Source organism: Amblyomma mixtum, chromosome 3, assembly GCF_055824585.1.
Source record: "Amblyomma mixtum isolate Tamu chromosome 3, ASM5582458v1, whole genome shotgun sequence".
Taxonomy (NCBI): domain Eukaryota; kingdom Metazoa; phylum Arthropoda; class Arachnida; order Ixodida; family Ixodidae; genus Amblyomma; species Amblyomma mixtum.
The window spans coordinates 41,753,560-41,773,106 of NC_143014.1; the positions used below are offsets into that span (position 1 = coordinate 41,753,560).

A 19,547-nucleotide genomic window follows, 5' to 3' on the forward strand; every position below is an offset into this window, starting at 1 on the left:
TGTATTGCACTGGGTTAATAAGCATTCACTCATTTACTGTTCGGCGTGAATGCGTGCGAGCCACTAATCGACCATTGACCGAAAAGCGCATGAGCACGTCCTTTCACTGGCTTGTTCAAGTAGAAATATGTAGCAGCTGCAGCACCGCTGCCATCAAGCCTGGCTTCGCAGCCAAGTCCAGACAGCGAGCTTATCTTTGATTCGTTCGTCAAGAAGAGGCGTGAACGCGTCGAATGGGGTTGTTCCTGGCGTTGTTTTAATTATTGTTTAGAGGATGAATGTTCGTGGAAAAAGAAGCGCGCTAAAAAAGAGTAAATACAGTCGAACCAGGGTATAATGAACTGCAAGGGGAGGGCCAAATAGTTCGATATATCGATAATTCGATATATACAAAAATGAAACTGATAAGCTCATCTGTAACCTAGAAGCAAGAAAACATTGCACCCACGCTAGTGACGCGCTTCTTGCAGCGACGTGCAGCTCGCCGGCGTGCTGGCAGCGTACCGCTCGCTAAACGTTGCTAAGACCTAACCTGCTGCGCACTGAAGCAGCAGCGGACGGTTCTTTGGAACTAGTCATTACATATCATAAGATGCCTAATCCTGTTATCAGTATACTATAAATATAATAATTGCTCATTTAAATTGAGGTACAGTTGGTCTCCGCAAGTCCTGCGGCAGCGAAGCGAGCAAAGCATTCCAGGCGATGGCCGCCGGCAAGAATTAGTATAGAGTTAGGTTGGCTTCACCGCATGACAACGATGAGGCGTGAAAACCGCCCTCAAGCACACCCCACGTTCGCCTCGTCGCATGGTTTCATAGAGCAAGCGTTGCTAGCAGGTGTCCAAGGCTGGGCAGCTGACCAGTCTTCGCGCGAAAAGTAATCGAAGAGGTCCGTGAGGAGAAGCTCCACTTGCAGGGAAGCGGCGCGCAGTTTGGTATGTCGAACGACCGACGAAATTCCTATACTTTTACACAAGATTTGCAAAGGGCTTTAATGTGTGTTCGATATAGCCAATAATTTGGAAAGATTTGGTTCACGACCCTTTTCCCAAGCATTTCACGGGGAAGAAAAGCCGATCACCTGGCAGGGGAAAACTTGCACACATTAGGAAAACCAGCGCCTCCCCAATGCGAGGCGGATACTGTACCTAAAGGCCACCGTTTAACTTTCGAATTTTGAACTTTCTAACTGTAACACTTAGGCGCCTGGTTGCAATTACAGATTTGTAGCTCGCCATTAATGATGGACATATCACTTTTTAGAATGATGAAAATGCGATTGCCTTCAGTGCTGTGGCTCATCAAATTTTGGCCTTCACCTGCGCGTTTCAAATATCGCTTGTCTTTGGCGCGTAGCGCGCAGCAGTATCCCATTGCTGACGTTCGCTGTACCGCCTGCGCTACAGTGCTCGCCGCTGCTTGTTGCTCCAGAGCAGACGGCAAAGATCACATGGCACGTGAACCACGGAGTGACGTCAACTGGGGGGGCGGGGGGGGGGGGTTGCAGCGCGCGCCCATTGTGTTCATTGCGCTGGTTCATCAAAGTCATGGAGGACCAACTAGCACAACAGCAAGCGTTGCCATAGATACGTGCCGGGCTAACACGGTCAGGCTTCGTTGCGAAAATGCACGTGTAAAAGGGACTGGAAGAGGTGTTTGCTTGCTCCCAGCTTGGTCAAAGGAGGGTGATAAAATTTCCATTCCTTTCCTCTTTTTATAACCTAGTTCTCATGCGTTACTTTTCTGGTAACACCATCACGACGAATATTACAAAGCGCCACTGTCTGAGAAGACAGACTCATCTCTCTAGTACATTTTTGAGCACAGAATCTCTCTCATTGTCAGATGCCAGGAAAGAGGGCTACCAGCTGTTGGGGGAATTCTTTAAGGGGTTGGCATTACGAACAATATCCTGATTGCTATGACATTCATCAGCGCCCATGCGTTCCCAGAACTTATCGAGAGGGACATTCACGGCTGTACGACTTTTGTTAAAAGCTGCCCCGTAAGTTTTCGTCTGTGGCTACTCGGATAAAAAAAATAGGCCCTTGGCGGTACTGTTGCTGCGCACATACTGCGGTAGACCTTTTATTTACAGAAAAATAATGCCATAGGAACAAAAATTTGCAGGTTGCACAATTTGACCTCGAAACGTGCACCGTGGCAACGAACAATGCCCCAAAACAGCATGCGACTTCGGTAAAAAATAAAGAATAAATGGTAAATTGGTTTTGAGGAAAAGAAAGACGAAGTAACTGTCTCTTTTTTCGGTGGACATCTCAGCCGCGCCGCGAGGGAAGGGAGGAAAGTGGGAGTGAAAGAGGAAAGAGAGAAAAAAGTGCCGTAGTGGAGACCCCCAGATTAATTTCTACCACCATGTGGTTCTTTAACGTGCAGTAACATTGCACAGCACACGGGCGCTTACGAATGTGCAGGTGCATGCTGAGTTGCGACACCACGTACGGTTCTGTGCACAAGTTGGTAGCACTCACCCACATTACACTTCTTTCCTTTCCTTTACCGCTTTCTTTCTGCGCCTTTCCTTTCACTATAATCTGCCTTCCTTCTCCACTATAAACAACGCCACTTACAGACCCTATAATCGTGCGAACTAGAGTAACACTTTAGAAGGAAAAAAAAAATACACAACACGCCAGCAGAGAATCGGATTCCCAACTGTTTGGTCTCTTCTCTTTCTGTGTAGCTCATGGCACGTATGTTTCCTGGCGGATTATAATATGAACCTTAGCCGCAGCTCAGTTGCTTAAAGTTTCGATTGCAGATGCCGCAGCTAGCAAAATCTTTTTATTCCGTTTTTTATTTTGTTTTGAATAAACCACTAAACTACAATTTTATGAGACCCGCACTATAGGATGCACGGGGTGAACGACTACAGAAAGGATGCTTTGTGGAGACTCGCCTCGCTCCGTCCCCTTAGGGTTTGTTTCCCCGCGGTGTCCTCATTTTTAGTTAACTAACAAGGGAAGGCGCCTGCGTCGCAGCGCCACTAGCGCACAGGTGGCGTGATTACTGCGGGCGCGGGAGACAGCTCTCGCGCTTAGGCCTTAGGAACTCGTCGCATGCAGACGTCTCGCTGCTGCGCTCCGCTCTCCGCCAGCGGGGCGAGGCTTCGCGGGAAAATTTCCCGCCAGTTTGTCCCTTCGGGCCTCGGAGTTTCTCCCCTGCCCTAGAGCGGGCGAATATTCGCTCGTAACCTTTCTGGTGAGTCGGATGACCTCGATTCCTCAGCGTATTTTGTTGCTAGCTGGCGTTGTTGTTGCTGTAGCAATAAATGCGCTGTTTTTGTAAGCAAGTGTTGCTCCTTTGTTCCCTTAGAGCTCGGCCACGCCGTAGTTGGTGATCGCGCTAGGCAGCGCTCGCGATCACGAGATGGGGTCGGCGGTTTCAACAGTCAGCCGCGGTTAACTAGTTAAAACGCATTTATCGCCGTATTTTAACCCCACAGCTTCTGGCGTACTCCAAACGGTGATTCGGAACAGCTCTCCGAATTCGCGAAGGAGGACAATATCCATCATCGCTCAGTCAGAACTCAGGATCTGAATCCAAATCACCAATTGAAAGGCTGTTTTCGGTTTTGTGGTTTCGCGAACGGCATTAGTTGCGTTCCGCCACCACCGGCGACGGTTGTCGGGGGCAGAATCGGAGGACGCGCCATTCGCTAAGGGCACAGGTCATTGAGGGTATGCCCCTCATTCTTCATCCAGCAGTTCGCTAAACCAAAACGACAATCCCGGTATGACAACAAGCCATCAATACATTCCTGCCACCGAGTAGCATTTTAGCCCTGGCAATCCAGTGGTAAAAGAACGTGCGGAATTTCTGCGGGTAGTAATTGAGCACTAGTGCATAACCTGCCGTGGGTGGCTGACCTGTAGTTTGAGGAGGCCTTGCAGACCTGGCCCGCGCGCTGCATGGCAGCACCGGACTGGTCCGAGTCCGAGTGGTATCCTGCCGACAGGTCCGAGTCGTCCTCGTCGTCCGCCTCGGCAACGTCGCGCATAAGCTCGAGCACGCGCTGGCAGCCGGCCGAGTAGCGCAGCAGCACGGGCGCCACCACTGCTGCCTCGTCCAAGTCCTCGGCGATCTCCTTGCGCAGCTGCGTGAACTGCAAGAGCGCGCCGCAGCGGGTCAGCGTAGATCGCCGCGGGGCACGACGTCCTCCCCCGACGACATGTCGAGGGCCTCGGTTGCTGTGCGGCTCGATTTCGCTTGAACGGAAAGGCTCCGGCTGCGAGCGCTCTTCCTCTCAGCCCTCTGACGCTAAGATTTCGTTTATTTTTTGAGCGTCTCCCTAATTAGAAATGAAAACATAGGCGAGGTTGAAGAAAGACTGCCAGTGGTATACGGAAGCATTTTCTTTAGCATTCACGAGGACTTGTCTGAGGTGTCGCGTTTTTCACAGTGGTACAGTCTGCAAACTAAGCAGCACGTTGCTTATACCTCATTCTTCGTGGGTACTGTTTTTCCGCCGGCATGAGTTCTGTTTTTTGAAAGGGGCTTATTTTTAATTGAGGCATGCAAAGGAGTAGTCACCCTTTACGGAGATCTGAAAGGGAGCTTGAATCTATTCGGATCAACTGCTAAATCCGACGCTGTTCCCAGTTTAGGCCCAGTTGCCATAATCCACTCGCAGCATCACTATTTATTTTCTTTCAACACATCCCACTATGCTGCGGGTCCCAGGGGAGATCAAGAAAGTTTCCCTGGGCCCGCTTCCCCGGCTATGTGTCCCTGTAGTATAGCTTTTCCCATGTGCAATAACTTATTTGTCCGCTTTAAAGCACTTTCATTTATCATTAAAATTGTCTGTAAGCCCGTTATATGAAATTGGTGCGGGCAGAGACACTTTTTTTTCTTATTTACTTTTAAACTCCTAAATATGACTTATGTGCTTCTCATGTGTTCATACATGTTAAGCGACTGTGGGTGTACGGAAGTTCAACACACAGATTTTGTTAAGCGCGTTATTCACCCTTTTTTCCCTCATGGCTCTGCTCGTCCGTCTTGGTCAAAAGTTCCCAGTACACCAGGGGTCCTGCTTGGAGATCAATCACGGTTTGTATTTAATTTCCAGAGGTACATACGTCTGGAGCGTAAGAACAACTCAAGTTCTCCAGAGCTTTGGGGCGACGAAGTAGCTATGAGAGCCTCGTTTCACTAACCAAACGCAAACCTAGTGGCTCGGGAACTTTTGGCAGCACTTTGTTTACCTTGTGCTGTAAGCGCAGGCGATAATTAGAGTTGATGCCTCGTTGAGGACACAATCGAAAGCTGCTGTTCATGCGTTTAGTTTCTGTGCTCCTCTAGCGCATTTAACAAGATATTCTTTCCGGAGGATGTTGCTCGTATAGACACCCAAGAGTGTTCGTGAAGGACCCCTACAGCATTTGTGCCATTTGGAGCGGACCAGGTACGTGCCTGACAGAGGGCGTCCTTGTCCAACTGTATGCGCCTCCGCAGCACTGCCAGGAGTGTCTCGAGGCCCCTGGCCGCCTGCTCGGCCGGTTCCAGGGCGTCCAGCAGCGTCTTGTTGCGGATGAGGCGCTCCTGGACCTGCACCCGGCGGAGGCTCAGCTGGCGCTGGTGCGAAGCCGTGCTGGGTGCCGGGCCCCGACTGAGCGACACGCGGGCCTCGGCGCCCGAGGAGAGCCGCAGCGCGCCGGCCTTGCAGCGAGACAGCAGCGCCTCGAGCTGGCCGCGCAGTGCCTCGCCCAGGTGCAGGAGGGGCGCCTCACCCGCGCTCGCCGCGCTGCCCCCGGCCGGGGTGACCAGGCCGTGCTGGCCGAGGCCCTCCAGCGCCCGGTCCAGCGCCTGCTTGCGGCTGCGCAGCTGCTGCCGGGCACGAGGATCCGCCTTCAGCACCGCCTGCGAAGAGAGGCACGATGACGTCACCGTGCGGATACTTCTCGGCACCACGCTCATTCCTTTGTAGTTATATATGCTCCACATCTCAGGGCCAGAGAAGTAACCCTGACTAACAAACTTTTCCTTTTTTTTTCTTTCGAGCATAAGTCTTCTGCCACTGTATTTGCGGAAATAAACCTCATTCATTCATTCATTCATTCATTCATTCATTTAAAAAACGCAACGTAAGACGAATAAAAGCAAAATTTGAGCTAGAAAATATGCCGTTTTGTCAAGTGTTTTTGTGCTTCGCCTCTCCATCGAAATGCGACCGTTGCGACTGGGGTTAGATTCTAAGACCTCGTGCCATTACCTTGTCGCGTCTGTATCTACCTGTGAGACTGGCACCTTCAGCGTGAATGCCCATTTTAGATTACAGAAATACCTCGCCTTAAGAGGGAGCGTTGCCTTTCCCAGAGTGGGCGTGGATTCCCAGAAGCGTGGTTCGTGCAACTCCACGCGTTATTAGCATTGTGCCTGCAGGATGCTGGTATTCTGAAACGAGTAATGAGGTGAAACGTGGCGAAGATTAAAGAGTAAAATCTGTTAATTCTGGAAAATACCGTCCCACAGGTAGACTCAAGCGTATGTATAGGGTAGAACATGGAAGAAGATATATAAAATATATGTGTCCGAAGCAAAGCAGGACATGTGTATTGCGCTACGGCTGCGGATATACGTTAAATGCGAGACAAGCCACCTACATGTGTAGTAGATGTAGTCGACACAACAAACGTCCAGATAAAACAAATAAATGGGCAGGTTTATTAGCCTGCGAAGGTTACATAAGAACACAGAAAAGACGGAGCACAGCACGCATGTCCTTTTCCGCAAGCGAGTTCGAACGGCACTGCTCGTGTCCCTCTCTCCGACCGGATGTCGAGGGGGCCCCGGTAACCGGCGAGCGGTGTCCAGATGTGGCTCCGCGTCTCTCGGGCCTCCCGCTGCTCTTCCAAGAAGGGGAGCGTGGTCGCCGGTGCTCGGAGAATGGCGACCGCTGCAGGACTCGAACGGACGGCGTCGCCTGTGCACTTGTCTCAAGAAACCGGAGCGCCTCCGTCGACAACAGTCGGCCATCCTTTTCCTTTCCAGCCGCCCTCGGTTGGTGTGCATCTTCGCTTCATCTGCTTTCTTTTCTCAAGCCTCAGTTTCCTCACCCTCGTCGTTGTCCGACGAATGATCCTCGCTTGCCACCATTCCCAGCTCAAAGCGCTTCATCCTGTCCGCCGCCACGACGCCTTCGTAGAACCGCTGCGTCCGCTGGACCTCTGGGAAGTCTTGCACCCTGTATCTGTCGTTGGGAAGTGTTTCCACGACGATATATGGGCCTCTGTACTTTTGGCACAATTTACGCGACTCCCCCGTTGCAGCTGGTTCCCTCTCAAGCAATACCATGTCGCCTGGTTGGTAGCTCGGCGCGGTCTTTCTTCGTTTGTTGTAGTTACTTCTCTGCTTTTCTTGGTCCCGGCGTATGTTGTCGATGGCCTTCTCTCTTAGTTTCAGCATACTGGCGTCCAGCTCCAGTGCGATTTCGTCGTCAACTGAGTCCCCTGTCACGTTCCGGGGGCGAAAGTTGAAAAGCAGAGTGAATGGAGTCGTCTTCGTAGCTCGGTTTACCGTGTTGTTGATTCCCCATTGCACCTGCGTGAGCGTTTCGTCCCAGTCCTTCCCGTCGCTTCGTTCGGATAAGCTGGCAATCGCAGGGGTTATCATTCTGTTGTACCTCTCGACTTGTCCGTTGGCACGAGGCGTGCAAGTTGCGTTTTTCACGTGGATTATGCTGAGAGTCTTACAGTAGTGCTCGAATTGCCGGCTGGTGTAGGCAGTTCCCTGATCGGTAACCAACCTTCGTGGGGCCCCGAATATGGAGACGATGTCCCTGAGAAAGCTTTTGGCGTAGCCCGACGCGGTGCTTCGCACGGCCCGAATGAGCACAAACTTAGTGAAGCCGTCCACTGCCACAATCACGTGTGTATTGCCACTCTTGCTGCGGATAAATGGGCCCAAGTGATCCATATGAATGGTGTCGAATGGCACGGCCACTTTTTCGATGCTGTGCAGCTTTCCAGGTTTTTTTCCGGACGGAACCTTTCGATACAAACACTCTAAGCAGCACGAGATATGTCGCTTCACGTACCGGCGCATTCTTGGAAACCAGTATTTGCTTTCGAGCAAGGCCATGGTTTTGTCAACTGCAAAGTGACCCACATCGTCGTGGCATCGTCTCACGACCTGCCAACGTGCCGCTCGTGGCACTACCCATAGCAGACGCTCGTCGCCGTTGTTGCCACACGTTCTCCTGAAAAGCCTGCCTTCAACCAGGACATATTCTTTTCTGATGCGCTCAGCTTCTTTCGTCTCTGATGATCCCTTTAGGGAATCCACGATCGACTGTAATGTTACGTCCGTCTTCTGTGCTAGCGTTAGCCAGTCTTCGTTGGAGAGCTCTGTTACAAAGACATTAATGCCACTTGCAACGTCAACTTCTTCGGATTCCGACGCAGGAGCCCTGCTGAGGGCGTCGACGTGGCTCATCCTAGCTCCTGGTCGATGCTCTACATCAAACGTATACTCTTGCAACTTTAGATACCACCTGCCGACACGTGGCACCAGATCTCGCTTTGACAAAGCAGTTCTCAATGAGTTGCAGTCTGTAACAACAAGAAACTCGGTTCCGTACAGGTATGGTCTAAGCTTCTCAATTGTCCACACAACGGCTAATGCTTCAAGTTCGTATGAATGGTACCGTTCCTCGTCTCGCGTGGTGCTACGGCTAACATACATAACGGGGTGCATGAGGCCGTCTGGTTGCTCTTGCAACAACACTCCTCCGAGGCCGACCTTGCAAGCGTCGGTGTGCACTTCCGTTCTCGCTCCGTGTGCGTAAAGTGCCAGCGTTGGCTTGCTCATCAGCTGTCTTTGTAGCTGCCTGAATGCAGTCTCTTGATCGTCGTCCCAGCGCCATTCTTCTCCCTTGCAAAGCAGGATCGTAAGTGGCTTGGCTATCATGGCAAATCCAGCCACAAAACGTCGGAAATAGCTGCATAGGCCCAGGAAGCGTCGGAGGTCGTGGACGTTTGCTGGTGTAGGAAAATTTGCAATTCCTATCAACTTGAGGCTGTCGGGGTTGATGGTCGATGCGGCAATTTCATAACCCAAGTAGCTAATTTTCTCTTGGAAGAAGGAGCACTTTTTCAAGCGCAGCGTGAGACCAGCCGAACGAAGGAGCTCTAGTACCTCGCCCAAGCTGTCTAATCCTTCCTCAAACGAAGCCGATGGAATCAGCAGGTCATCCATGTAGGCCATGACCTTCGTGTGCCTAAGGGAGCCGAGGACAGTGTTTATCATGCGCTGGAACACGCTCGGTGCGTTGACAAGTCCGAATGGCATGCGGGTGAATTCGTAGTGTCCATCCGGAGTGACGAACGCTGTCTTCTCTCGGCTCTCTTTATCGATTGGCACCTGATAATAGCCGCACGCAAGGTCTAGGCTAGTGAACAGCCGTTTATCATGTAGCCTGTCAAGTTGGTCATCAATCAACGGTAGCGGATACCTGTCCTTTTTCGTTATTTTGTTGAGGGCTCGAAAGTCTACGCAAAGCCGCTTCTCGCCATTCTTCTTTGAAACAAGTAGGATAGGGCTCGCGTAAGCAGAGTTAGAGTCCGTTACTACTCCAGCCTCCTTGAGTTCGTCAATCATTGTTCTCACAGCCTGCCTTTCGGAGTAGGCTAGGCGGTATGGGCGGTACGTTACAGGAGCGTCGGTGGTCACCTCAATCTTCATTTGCGCCGCGACCGTGCACCCGATTTCTGAAAGGCACGTCGCAAAGCAGTCGCGGTACTGGTTAATCACTGCGACGAGTGCCTCTTTCTGCGTGGCAGAAATCGTTGTGCCAACCGTCAAATCTTCACCCGAGATCGCCTTTGCCGGTTTTCTTTCGTTGCTGTTTGCGATCAGGGAGGGTTCGGTATTTTCTTCTTCCATGCACAACGTTCCTCTCGCGATCTTCTGGTTTTGAGCAAAAATCAGAGGAGATTCGGATACGTTTGCCACGGGCAGGCATATCTCGCCCTGTTCATCTTCTCTTAATACGCAGCTTGGCACATACTCGCCGCTCATCTCGTGCAGCCTGCCGCGAACGAAGATGTCGCTGTGCGTAACGTTGTCACTCCCAAGCGCAATGAACCCGACGTAATTAGGAGGTATGACAACGGCCTCCTTCGCCCACAAGTTCACACGTCGCGGAGGTAGGGCCGGTATAGCAAGATTGGTAAGAGTTCCGTCTTCGTCCTCCGACCCGTTACGCTCCTCGAAAATGCGCACGGTGTTCTTACGGCGCACCACCGTAATGTGAGGCTGCTCAGTAAAGGGTTGACCGACAAGCAATGGGACAGCCTGCACTTCGTCGCGGACAACGTGTACCTTGACGTCGGCCGTAGCCTGGTCCACCGTCAGCCTCGCTTCGAAGCTTCCCAGGGGTGTTGTTTTTCCCATTCCAAACCCTCTGATAGTGAATGGACGGCTGAGTGCTTCATAAGAGAGGTGTAACTTTTCCGCTTCGCTTTCTCGTATCGTTAAGCATTGGCTGCCCATGTCGATGTACGCTTTGATCGCCTTCCCATTCACGTTGGCATCCATGAAGTACTTCTGATTTAGCACCATGCTGCCACTTGTACTGCTGCTTTCTTGGGCTAGGACGGCTGTTTTAGCTGTGTCGCTGGCTGTCGAGCCTTTCCTCGAATAGCAGTCTTTGCTCTCATGGCCTGCTTTTCCACAATTCGTGCAGCGCGGTCTACGCTGAGGTTTTGGACATACTGCCGAGAAATGTCCATATGAAGAACAATTAAAACAAAGTGGCTCGCCTTTGTCGTTGAATTTTCGTCGGGGAGCCCTCGTCGATCCGTTGTCTCCAGCGCAGTGTTGAAGCTGATGCGCCGCTGGTGACGAATTGTGTCCTCCTAGGACGCGTTGAGGGTGCCGAATAGCTGGTGGTTGATACAGCGTCTTGGTTCTAGTTTCCTTTATGACTTCTGTACGCTCGTAGAGCCGCTTCATGCACCTGAGCAACTCGTCGGGGCTGGCGTAGTCTCTGACGCTGAGGGACCGCACAAGATCTTCATTGTCGAGTCCAGTGATAAGGTATTCAATACAGGCCGGGTCGCCTACATCGCAGCGCCTTGCTTTCGCCAGCTTGTCGTAGAAGTACGCCTCTATACTTTCGTGGCGCTGTTTCTTGCGTGCTTCCATGTCCCGGAAGGTGTGCTGGAAACTGGATGCTGACGGAAATGCCTTCTTCAACTCGCGTTTCCACTCTGCCCAAGTGCGCTGGACATTCGTCAGGCCGTCGTACCACGTCTTGGCAACACCTTGCAGCTTTGTGAGTGCGAAGCACGTCGTTTGCTGGTCGCTCCAACCGTACGCTGCAGCCAGGTTGTCTACCTTGTTCAGCCACATTTCGACTGTTGGCTGGTCGTTAGATGACGGGTCATAACTTGGCACCAGTTGTGCACTTGCCGTGGCCAGTCGTCCATCCACGACGCTTGATGTTCCCGTCGGTGGGTGATGTGGCGTTTGGGCCGCCTGCAGAAGCTGGGCTGCTCCCTGCAAGGCCTCACGTACCGCCGTCTGCACCGCAGCCTGCATCAGCGCCTGGAAGTCGAAGGCCCCGGGCGCTCTTCCGTTGGGGTTGTCCAGTCCGTGGCCGTCTACCGTGTCGGCGTTCATGGATCCCCGCCCTGAATTAGACTGCCCCTCGTCGTTTCGTAGAGTATCGCTTTCGCTGAGTGCCGCCTCCCTTGCCCCCACATCGTTGGGTGCGTCGCTGTCCGTTGAAAGGCCCGGTCGTGGTGCTACCTTGCTCGCAGGACCTTCCGTCGTTGGCTTCGATCGGAGCATCATCGTGGCTTACGTGGTCGAAGCTCTCGGTGAAGGCGCCAGTTTTGCAAGGCAGTCTCAATCCCACTTCTGAAGATGTAGTAGATGTAGTCGACACAACAAACGTCCAGATAAAACAAATAAATGGGCAGGTTTATTAGCCTGCGAAGGTTACATAAGAACACAGAAAAGACGGAGCACAGCACGCATGTCCTTTTCCGCAAGCGAGTTCGAACGGCACTGCTCGTGTCCCTCTCTCCGACCGGATGTCGAGGGGGCCCCGGTAACCGGCGAGCGGTGTCCAGATGTGGCTCCGCGTCTCTCGGGCCTCCCGCTGCTCTTCCAAGAAGGGGAGCGTGGTCGCCGGTGCTCGGAGAATGGCGACCGCTGCAGGACTCGAACGGACGGCGTCGCCTGTGCACTTGTCTCAAGAAACCGGAGCGCCTCCGTCGACAACACATGTCTTCATCATCACTGCGAAAGCCAGAATTCGGAGGAGCAGTTCGCGATTCGCCGGCGCTTAGGCTACCGTATTGCAGGCTGTTGACATCGGGCAGCGCAATAGCATTGTTTCTCCCTAAAAGCTGCGTTGCTGAAGCAAGACAAAGTTCTGCGCTGTTAAACAGCAGTGGTTGTAGATGCCGTCAAGAATATGGCGAAGGGTAAGTATCACTCCCAAGCTCGATTTATTGCTCTTCGCGGTGTACCTCCTCGTTCTTAAGACGGCATATCACAAACTCGCCGCACGCACCTCATGATGTAGGGAATTAGCAGGGTGAGAGCGAAAATCGCGCAGAAAAAGCCACTTTCTGCTAACGGTGGACGAACCCGTGCAAAGCCTCCACGTTCCATCTGCATGGGCACTTTCCCATGAAGCTGTAGACACTCCTCAGCTCCACGTTAGCACGTGATCCCATCAGCTGCGCGGTCGAAAGGGGCTGGCTATACAAGCAATAGTCCTTAAACATATAGAGAAAAGACGGGAAGGTTAACCGGAAAAGTGTTCTGGTTGGCTACCTTGCATAGGAGGAAATGGAATCGGGGATGTAAGTGGGAAAGAGGCCGATCACTGCCAGTATCCTCGAGCGACGTGCTAAGATTTACTCAGCCTGTTTCTCTGAAATCTGTGAAGTGATGGCCGTGCGTAATCATCTGCACCACCACATCAGGCTGTCGTTGGTGGCGGTTTTGCGCCAAATTGCCTACTTACAAAGACGCCGGGGTGACTTAAAGTCAGTTTGCGACTTGGTGACTTTTGGGCTACTTTCAGACTCTTTTTTTTTTTTGCTCAACAACCGGAATTTTTTTTCGATGCTTATAAATACGCAAAGTTGTACATCAATTTTGACCTTTGTGATTAATTAAGAGGACAAAACTCAACCATCTTGAGAGTTGGGACTGCTGGGAGAGCTACTTTGACGCTTGCGTCCGATAAGCCGGCGCAAAATTTCAAAACTGGTTGACATTCCAAAGAGTATTCCATGAACCTATCCGACTAGAAGCTGCACACAAACGATAGGGTTCAATATGCGGCGCAGCACGCGCTGATCGATTCGAGAGAATAGGCGCTTGATTGCGGAGTGCTATGCCATAAGATCGCATAGCATTCGAGGAGAAGATTAAGGGCGGCTCGATAAAAACGGACGGTGCGTTCCTACATATCATAACACTCGAATGATTACAGCTACATAAAGAACAAAACGCTTCTCTTGCGTACCCTTTTCCTCTCCTCGCCTCCAGAAAGGCGCCTTCGGGATCCTTCCACTTCCAATGTCAAACACGGAGTAAAAGCGCCTTTTCTCGCACGGTCGCCTTGACGAAAACCGAACGTAGGAACGACAGGAAGCTGGAGTTAATCGTTGTTGTAGCAATATTGAAACTGCGTCTACAGGGCAAAACCTCGTCAACGTTGAGGTTTACAGTCTTGTGCTGGAAATGAACATGACCTATTTGTACTGTGGCACCATATATTGTAGGTGGTTATAGTTTGAGGCGAGTCATATTGTTGAGCGTTTATATTTTCCTTTCTAGCGACGCCGACAAATTTAGCGGCGAAATAAAAGGATCGGCTGTTTTCTTCTACGTTTGACACCTACTTTGACTACTTTCCTGAACCGCTCAGCGGCAGCACTACGTGTTCTCGCCTCTGTTTTATTCGAAGTCGCGAGGCCACTGTGTGCCTGCGTGCCCAGAAGAAGGGGCTACGCATCACTGTCGGCGCTTGCTTCAACGACGGCTACTGTCATACTGTTGGCTATAACTTCGAAAGTCCCCATATGCAGTGACATCCCCAGTTAAAAGAAGCGAAGCGTTCTCTTAAGTGACTCCCTTCCCGTGGCTCTTCGATCCAACGGGGAAGAAAAAGAAAGTAATTTACAGTTCACATTCGCTGAGGCTGTGCGGCGCTGTGCACTGATGTCTAACTACTTCGCTGCCGCGCCCACGTACCAAAGTAGAATTTTTTATTTCTTTTTTTTTCTTCGTATAGACGAATTGGAACTTATTATTAGCTAGCCAACTCGCCTCCTGACATAAATGGCCGCACAGCAAAAACACGCACGATCGCTACGCAGCCTTCGCTAAAACGAACGAGCCAACGCGTTTCTCAATGCATAGCAGCCGGGTCATGGCGACAAGGGCTGCATGCAGGCTGCGGACGAGAGACCACGTGTGTCGCCTCTGTGGCGCTAATTTTAGCCGCTTTCTAGTTGGGTCGCTATAGCGAGCCAGACTCGAGACGAAAGCTTAAACGTAGCCGAATACGATAAGCCAGGAGCGAAATGCCGCGCGCATGTTGCCCGCGGCCGTCGCTGGCACAATGGTCTCAAGAGGCGCGCGGGTCATCTCCAACGGGCTCGGCCGCGGCACTTCGCAGTTTCTGCGCGAAAAAAAAAAAAAAAAACAATGAAAAGGAAAGACCGCGCGCACTTTCAACGAATGCACACCCCAACTGCGATAGTCGCGAACAAAGAGAACATGCCCGGTATAACCGCCTCAGCAACCCCCCCCCCCCCCCCCTCCCGCCACTGCTTTGCGTCTTCCCTTCGCGCCGCCTTCGTCCGTCGCCTCATTGCCGCGCAATCTGCTCGCACAGCGCGTTGGCCGCGAATATAAAGGCGAGTTCTCAATCCCCCCCCCCCCCCCCCCCCCCCCTCACCACCATCACATGCGACGAGACTAGGCACGCGGGTAGAGCCCGACGCCTTTAACTGGTACAGCTAACCCAATTCGTGTATAGTATGTGCCAGTGCGTGCGCTTGTGATCAATTTTAGTGCGCCAGCTGGTCTTGTTCCTTTTTCACAGAGACTGGTTTGGGACGGATGCAAAGAAGACGGGCAATAACGGACTCCCCGCGAAGCTGCGGGGAGCGGCCGTCTTTCGGCGCGCCGACTTTATCGCGCCGTCTGCGGGGCGAGCCCACTTTTATCGGCTCCCTACTCTTCGCGAACAAGACGGGACGCTCGTCGCGTTGTGAACAGGCGAGAAAGAAAGAGATGCGAACGGACGCGGAGGAAGAGAAACTGGGATCCGCACGGAACGGCCAGGTTTTTTCGTCCAGCGGAGAAGCAGCACACGCAACTTTCAGCCGCACGGAACATTTTCCGACCACCCCTGTTTCGTACACGGGTGATAGCCTCCGCCTTATCTGGAACGTGCACCGATGGCACGGCGCCAGATACGTGGGAGGAGAGCTGTATGCTCTCGGATCCTTCCACGGATCCGGGGAAAAAAAAAAAGACCGCGTGGGTTCAACCCCGTTTAGCGCGCCACTCCCTCTCACCACTTCCTGCATGAGCCTCCGTGTACGAGTGCACATTTTTCTTCTGTACTGACACAGTGTAATTTGGATCATCGCCATCTCTGTGCCGGCAGAAACGTGACAGCGACCAGATTAAGTAGCCGACTTATAGAACACGCAGTTCTTACGCTGTACGATAGCGATCATTGTTAAACTCTCCAGGAAAAAAAAAGGGGGGGGGGGGGGGACTCAAACAGGAGCTCGAGGGCGACGGTGCGGTGTGAAATCTCGGCCACTGGGATCGCATTTCAATGACAACAAAGTCGAGAAAGAAGGTTGACTGCAGAGATTGCGGGCATGCATTTGAATAAAAAATAAAAGGCCTAACAGCAATGCGATTCACCACACTCTCTCTGGGAGAGAAAATCCAAGAGAGGGTGGGGTGAATCGCACTGCTTTTAGTTTTTTTATTTTTTATCGACTTGTACTTTTTTTTTCTTCGTTTACTGTCGCTTCAACTAGTGGTATAAGTTAATCACTGGACAGTGATCGAAATTTCACCGAATTGCAGCTTGCAGGCAGCGAAGCGTAGTGCGAAAACGTAGAATGGACCTCTTCGGTTCACACTCTTGTTCGTCGGGTTTTCGTCCAAATTCCGACTCACTGCTCGTTACTTCAGCGGGAAAAGACTCGACTGGACAACTACGCGGACTCGCGAGTGTGTCCGACACTATCATGGAGCTCTTTGTGCTACCGCGAAATTCTCAACTTTTGTTTACTGTACTTCTTTATAGCTCCATATGCACTATCTTATTACCTATTTTCACCTCAAAGACCGAGTAATCCAGAGCCTGTTCGCGCAACATGGCTAGTTAGTTATTTAAAGATTTAAAGATGGTCATCACGATAGCATAACCATCTATACCGTGGTTGAGAATCTTCGTGATGGTGCACGCGAGCTATCTCGAAAATTATGTGTCAAGCTTGAGTATAGCGCCAGTGAGGAGGGAAGTCGTGCCCTCAAGAGACGCAGAGGCTGTCTCCCAAGCAGTGGGACATGTCAGTTTGTCGTATATTTTTTTAGGGCACAAACTCCCACATGAGACAGTTTCCAGACAGCCAGCCTGCCCTGTAGTGACCAACGTGCGGAAATCTGAAACCTCGAAAACGGTGGTGAACTTAGGGTCACTAAATTCGCCATTAGCTATATTTTCTCACTTTAACTACAAAATTCTGCTGTTCGTTCGTGGTTAAAAAAGAACATTCAAAAACGTGCTTGCTCGTGGAAGTAGTGAAGTAATGCTTTCAGTCTTGGAGCAAATGTTACTTTCACAAGGCCTATATATGTGGAAAAGACCAAAGAGTTGTTTCATTCCGCCACGAATCGTTCGTCATCGAGAATGCTGCCTGTTTCTTAACCACTTTTTAATGGAAGTGGCTAGTTTAACTTTATCCACATAAGCTTGGGTACCCCAGGAACCGTTTTTATCCCCGTCCTTGATTTTATCACAACCGTGCTCAGTGGTGGCAGCCATAGGGGGTACCCTAAGTGGCTGTGGCGTTCGGTTGCTGATCCGAAGGTTTCGGGTTCGATACCGGCTGCGGCGGCCGTATTTCGATGGAGGCGAACCACAAAACCGTCTTTCTAAATTAATCCGGAGCCCTGTACTACGAGGGGAGCGAGATCAAATTTTAATCGTGTATTTTTCGGACCTTTTTCGTCAAAATATGGGTTCAGCATAGCGTTCCTATCTAAAATTTCTTGAAAAAGGGCGGGTAGACCGATCCACCCGGCCCCTTAATTCGCCCCTTCGTTAACCCTACAGTTTTTTTAATCAGAAAGGGTGAATTTCTCTTTGGCAGCGTCTACATCATATCATGGATAGCATTCTTAGACTCACTGTCTATGGCATTATCTCCGGGACGAATCTAGCAGGTCAAGCTACGTCCGACATAACAAGCGGCTCTGGCATCATCCCCGCTTCAGGATCCCGTCAGCACCTAAACGAGCCGAAGGCAGCACTTAGTAGGGTGGTCGTTACAAAACTGGGTCTTCGGTAACCGCAATTTCTGAGCCTGTCTTGCGTAATAAATAGACGAACGAAGCCCTCATTTAGCACTCAACGAGTCCACGCGGGATGCCGATAACCCGTGGTTACAACGAAATATTTAGATCAGAGGGCAAGCGAACGGCGCCCGTCCTCACCGCGCCAGAGTGCAGACGATGCCGCGAGCCGTGTCTGTGTATAAATATACATACGCAACAGACTGAGCCTACCCTTCTGTACACAGAGCAATGCCATCCCCGCGGGCGCTGCTGCGCGACCGAAACGAGGCGACCCTTTTCACTGGGTATAAACCAGTCGGCGCGCCAAGAACGACACTCCGAAGAGATAGTCCGCACACAGATGCGCACGCAGCGGGGCTCCGAGGTTGGGCGGCGGGAGGGGTCAGGCGCGTAATGAGCCAGTGTGACCGGCGGCGGCCAAGGCGGGCCCCCCCAAAAAAGAGGACGAGCCAAGAGTGACCTGCTAACGACGCCGCTACCAGCGTGTCGCTAATCCGCGATCGCGCACACCTGCCCAGCGTGCGCGCGTGTGTGTGCTCGCCTGTGTGTAAATACACACGCCCGATTCCTACTGCGCGACTTCGGACTCGTTGTGGAACAACAAGTGGCGGCCAGAGGACACAGCGGGAGTTTGCAAGCAGCAGCGTTCGTCTGGCGGAGCGAACAAAAATTCTGACTCGTACGTCGTAAAGAAGAAATAAAGAGTAAAGTCACGAGCACTGAGTCCTACACGCACGCGAGCCAGTCCGTATATTGCTGCTGAGAGAGCGTGCGCCAGGCCAGACGATGAGCCCTTCGATAAAGGCCAATTGGGATGGCCAGCCTTGTCTGTGTACCGAGGACGAATAATTTTGCGTAACGCGGAGCACTTGGCCCGAATAGCAGTGCACGCAGTGCCAATAGGAACTTCCGAGCCATGCGCCAGAGCTATTATTATCCCGAGAAGCGAGCAACGGAATGGCCTGTAATGATGCGTGTTTCGAGGAAATTGTGCTGCGGGCTCGAAGCTGCGTGTGTGTGCGTTGGCTGGAGGTTCGCGTTAGTACTTGGACGATGCGCACGGGTACATTCCCTCAAAGTCGACAGCATACGTATAGGTAGCCGCATTGCGCGTTGGTACGCCACTGTGTGGCAACCCTTCGACTCTGCATATTGAGGTAGGACAACAACTTTCACTTGTGCTAGTTAGTTGGTATTGTAGAACAGTAAAAAAAAAAAGGAAATAAACCCACTCCCTTTCTCTCTTTCTTTTTGTTATCTCTTTACGCTCCTGTGGCTTTTCATTATCCTCTGTTTGTGAAACTTGGTTCGTACTGAGAGCCTTGTAAGAAAGTTGCAATCCAGCTCGCACGACGTGAGCATTGTGAGTGGGGGCAGTCACCAGGGGTTTCCACACGAATTTAAATTAGGGGGGGGGGGGGGGGTCTAAATTTTTAGGAAGTGGCAGTTGAGGAGAAGTTGTAGACATTTTTAATTTTTATTTCTGTCGTTGAGGTGTCGCATACAACTAGCAACGTTTATGACTCCAACGACAAAGATTGCTGACAGAATTCACTTTCCACAAGGACTAAAGACGTACTTATGAAGCGACAAAGCTAAAGAACCAGGACTACATCAAATGTGTCAGAAACTACGCGGCACGGCAGTCTAGACCACGAACACTAAACCGTATGTATATATATATATATATATATATATATATATATATATATATATATATATATATATATATATATATATATATATATATATATATATATATATGGGGAGTGGGTCTTTCTCGAATTTACTTTCGTAGATTGCTGGGAGTCCTCATACCACAGCCGGCCAAAAGTGCAGTCAGACAGAGCCCATTTCAGGATCGGAGGGACAGTGTAGTTCTGCTGCACTTTCCACCCTCCGCTCACTCCTGCTGACCTTTGGACTGCTGTAGATACC

The 19,547-nt window shown here is 51.3% G+C and overlaps 1 protein-coding gene across 1 annotated transcript in view; it reads right to left on the bottom strand.

The window, feature by feature from the left end:
* Nucleotides 1-19,547, bottom strand: part of LOC149349881 (uncharacterized) — a 64,649-nt gene that overhangs the window by 26,205 nt on the left and 18,897 nt on the right. Inside the window, exons 2-3 of the mRNA XM_089578863.1 lie at nucleotides 5,442-5,888; nucleotides 3,893-4,128 (exon numbers count right to left, since the gene is read on the bottom strand). Of these exons, the coding sequence (XP_089434989.1) occupies nucleotides 3,893-4,128; nucleotides 5,442-5,888 (683 nt within the window). The remainder of the gene's footprint in view (nucleotides 1-3,892; nucleotides 4,129-5,441; nucleotides 5,889-19,547) is intronic.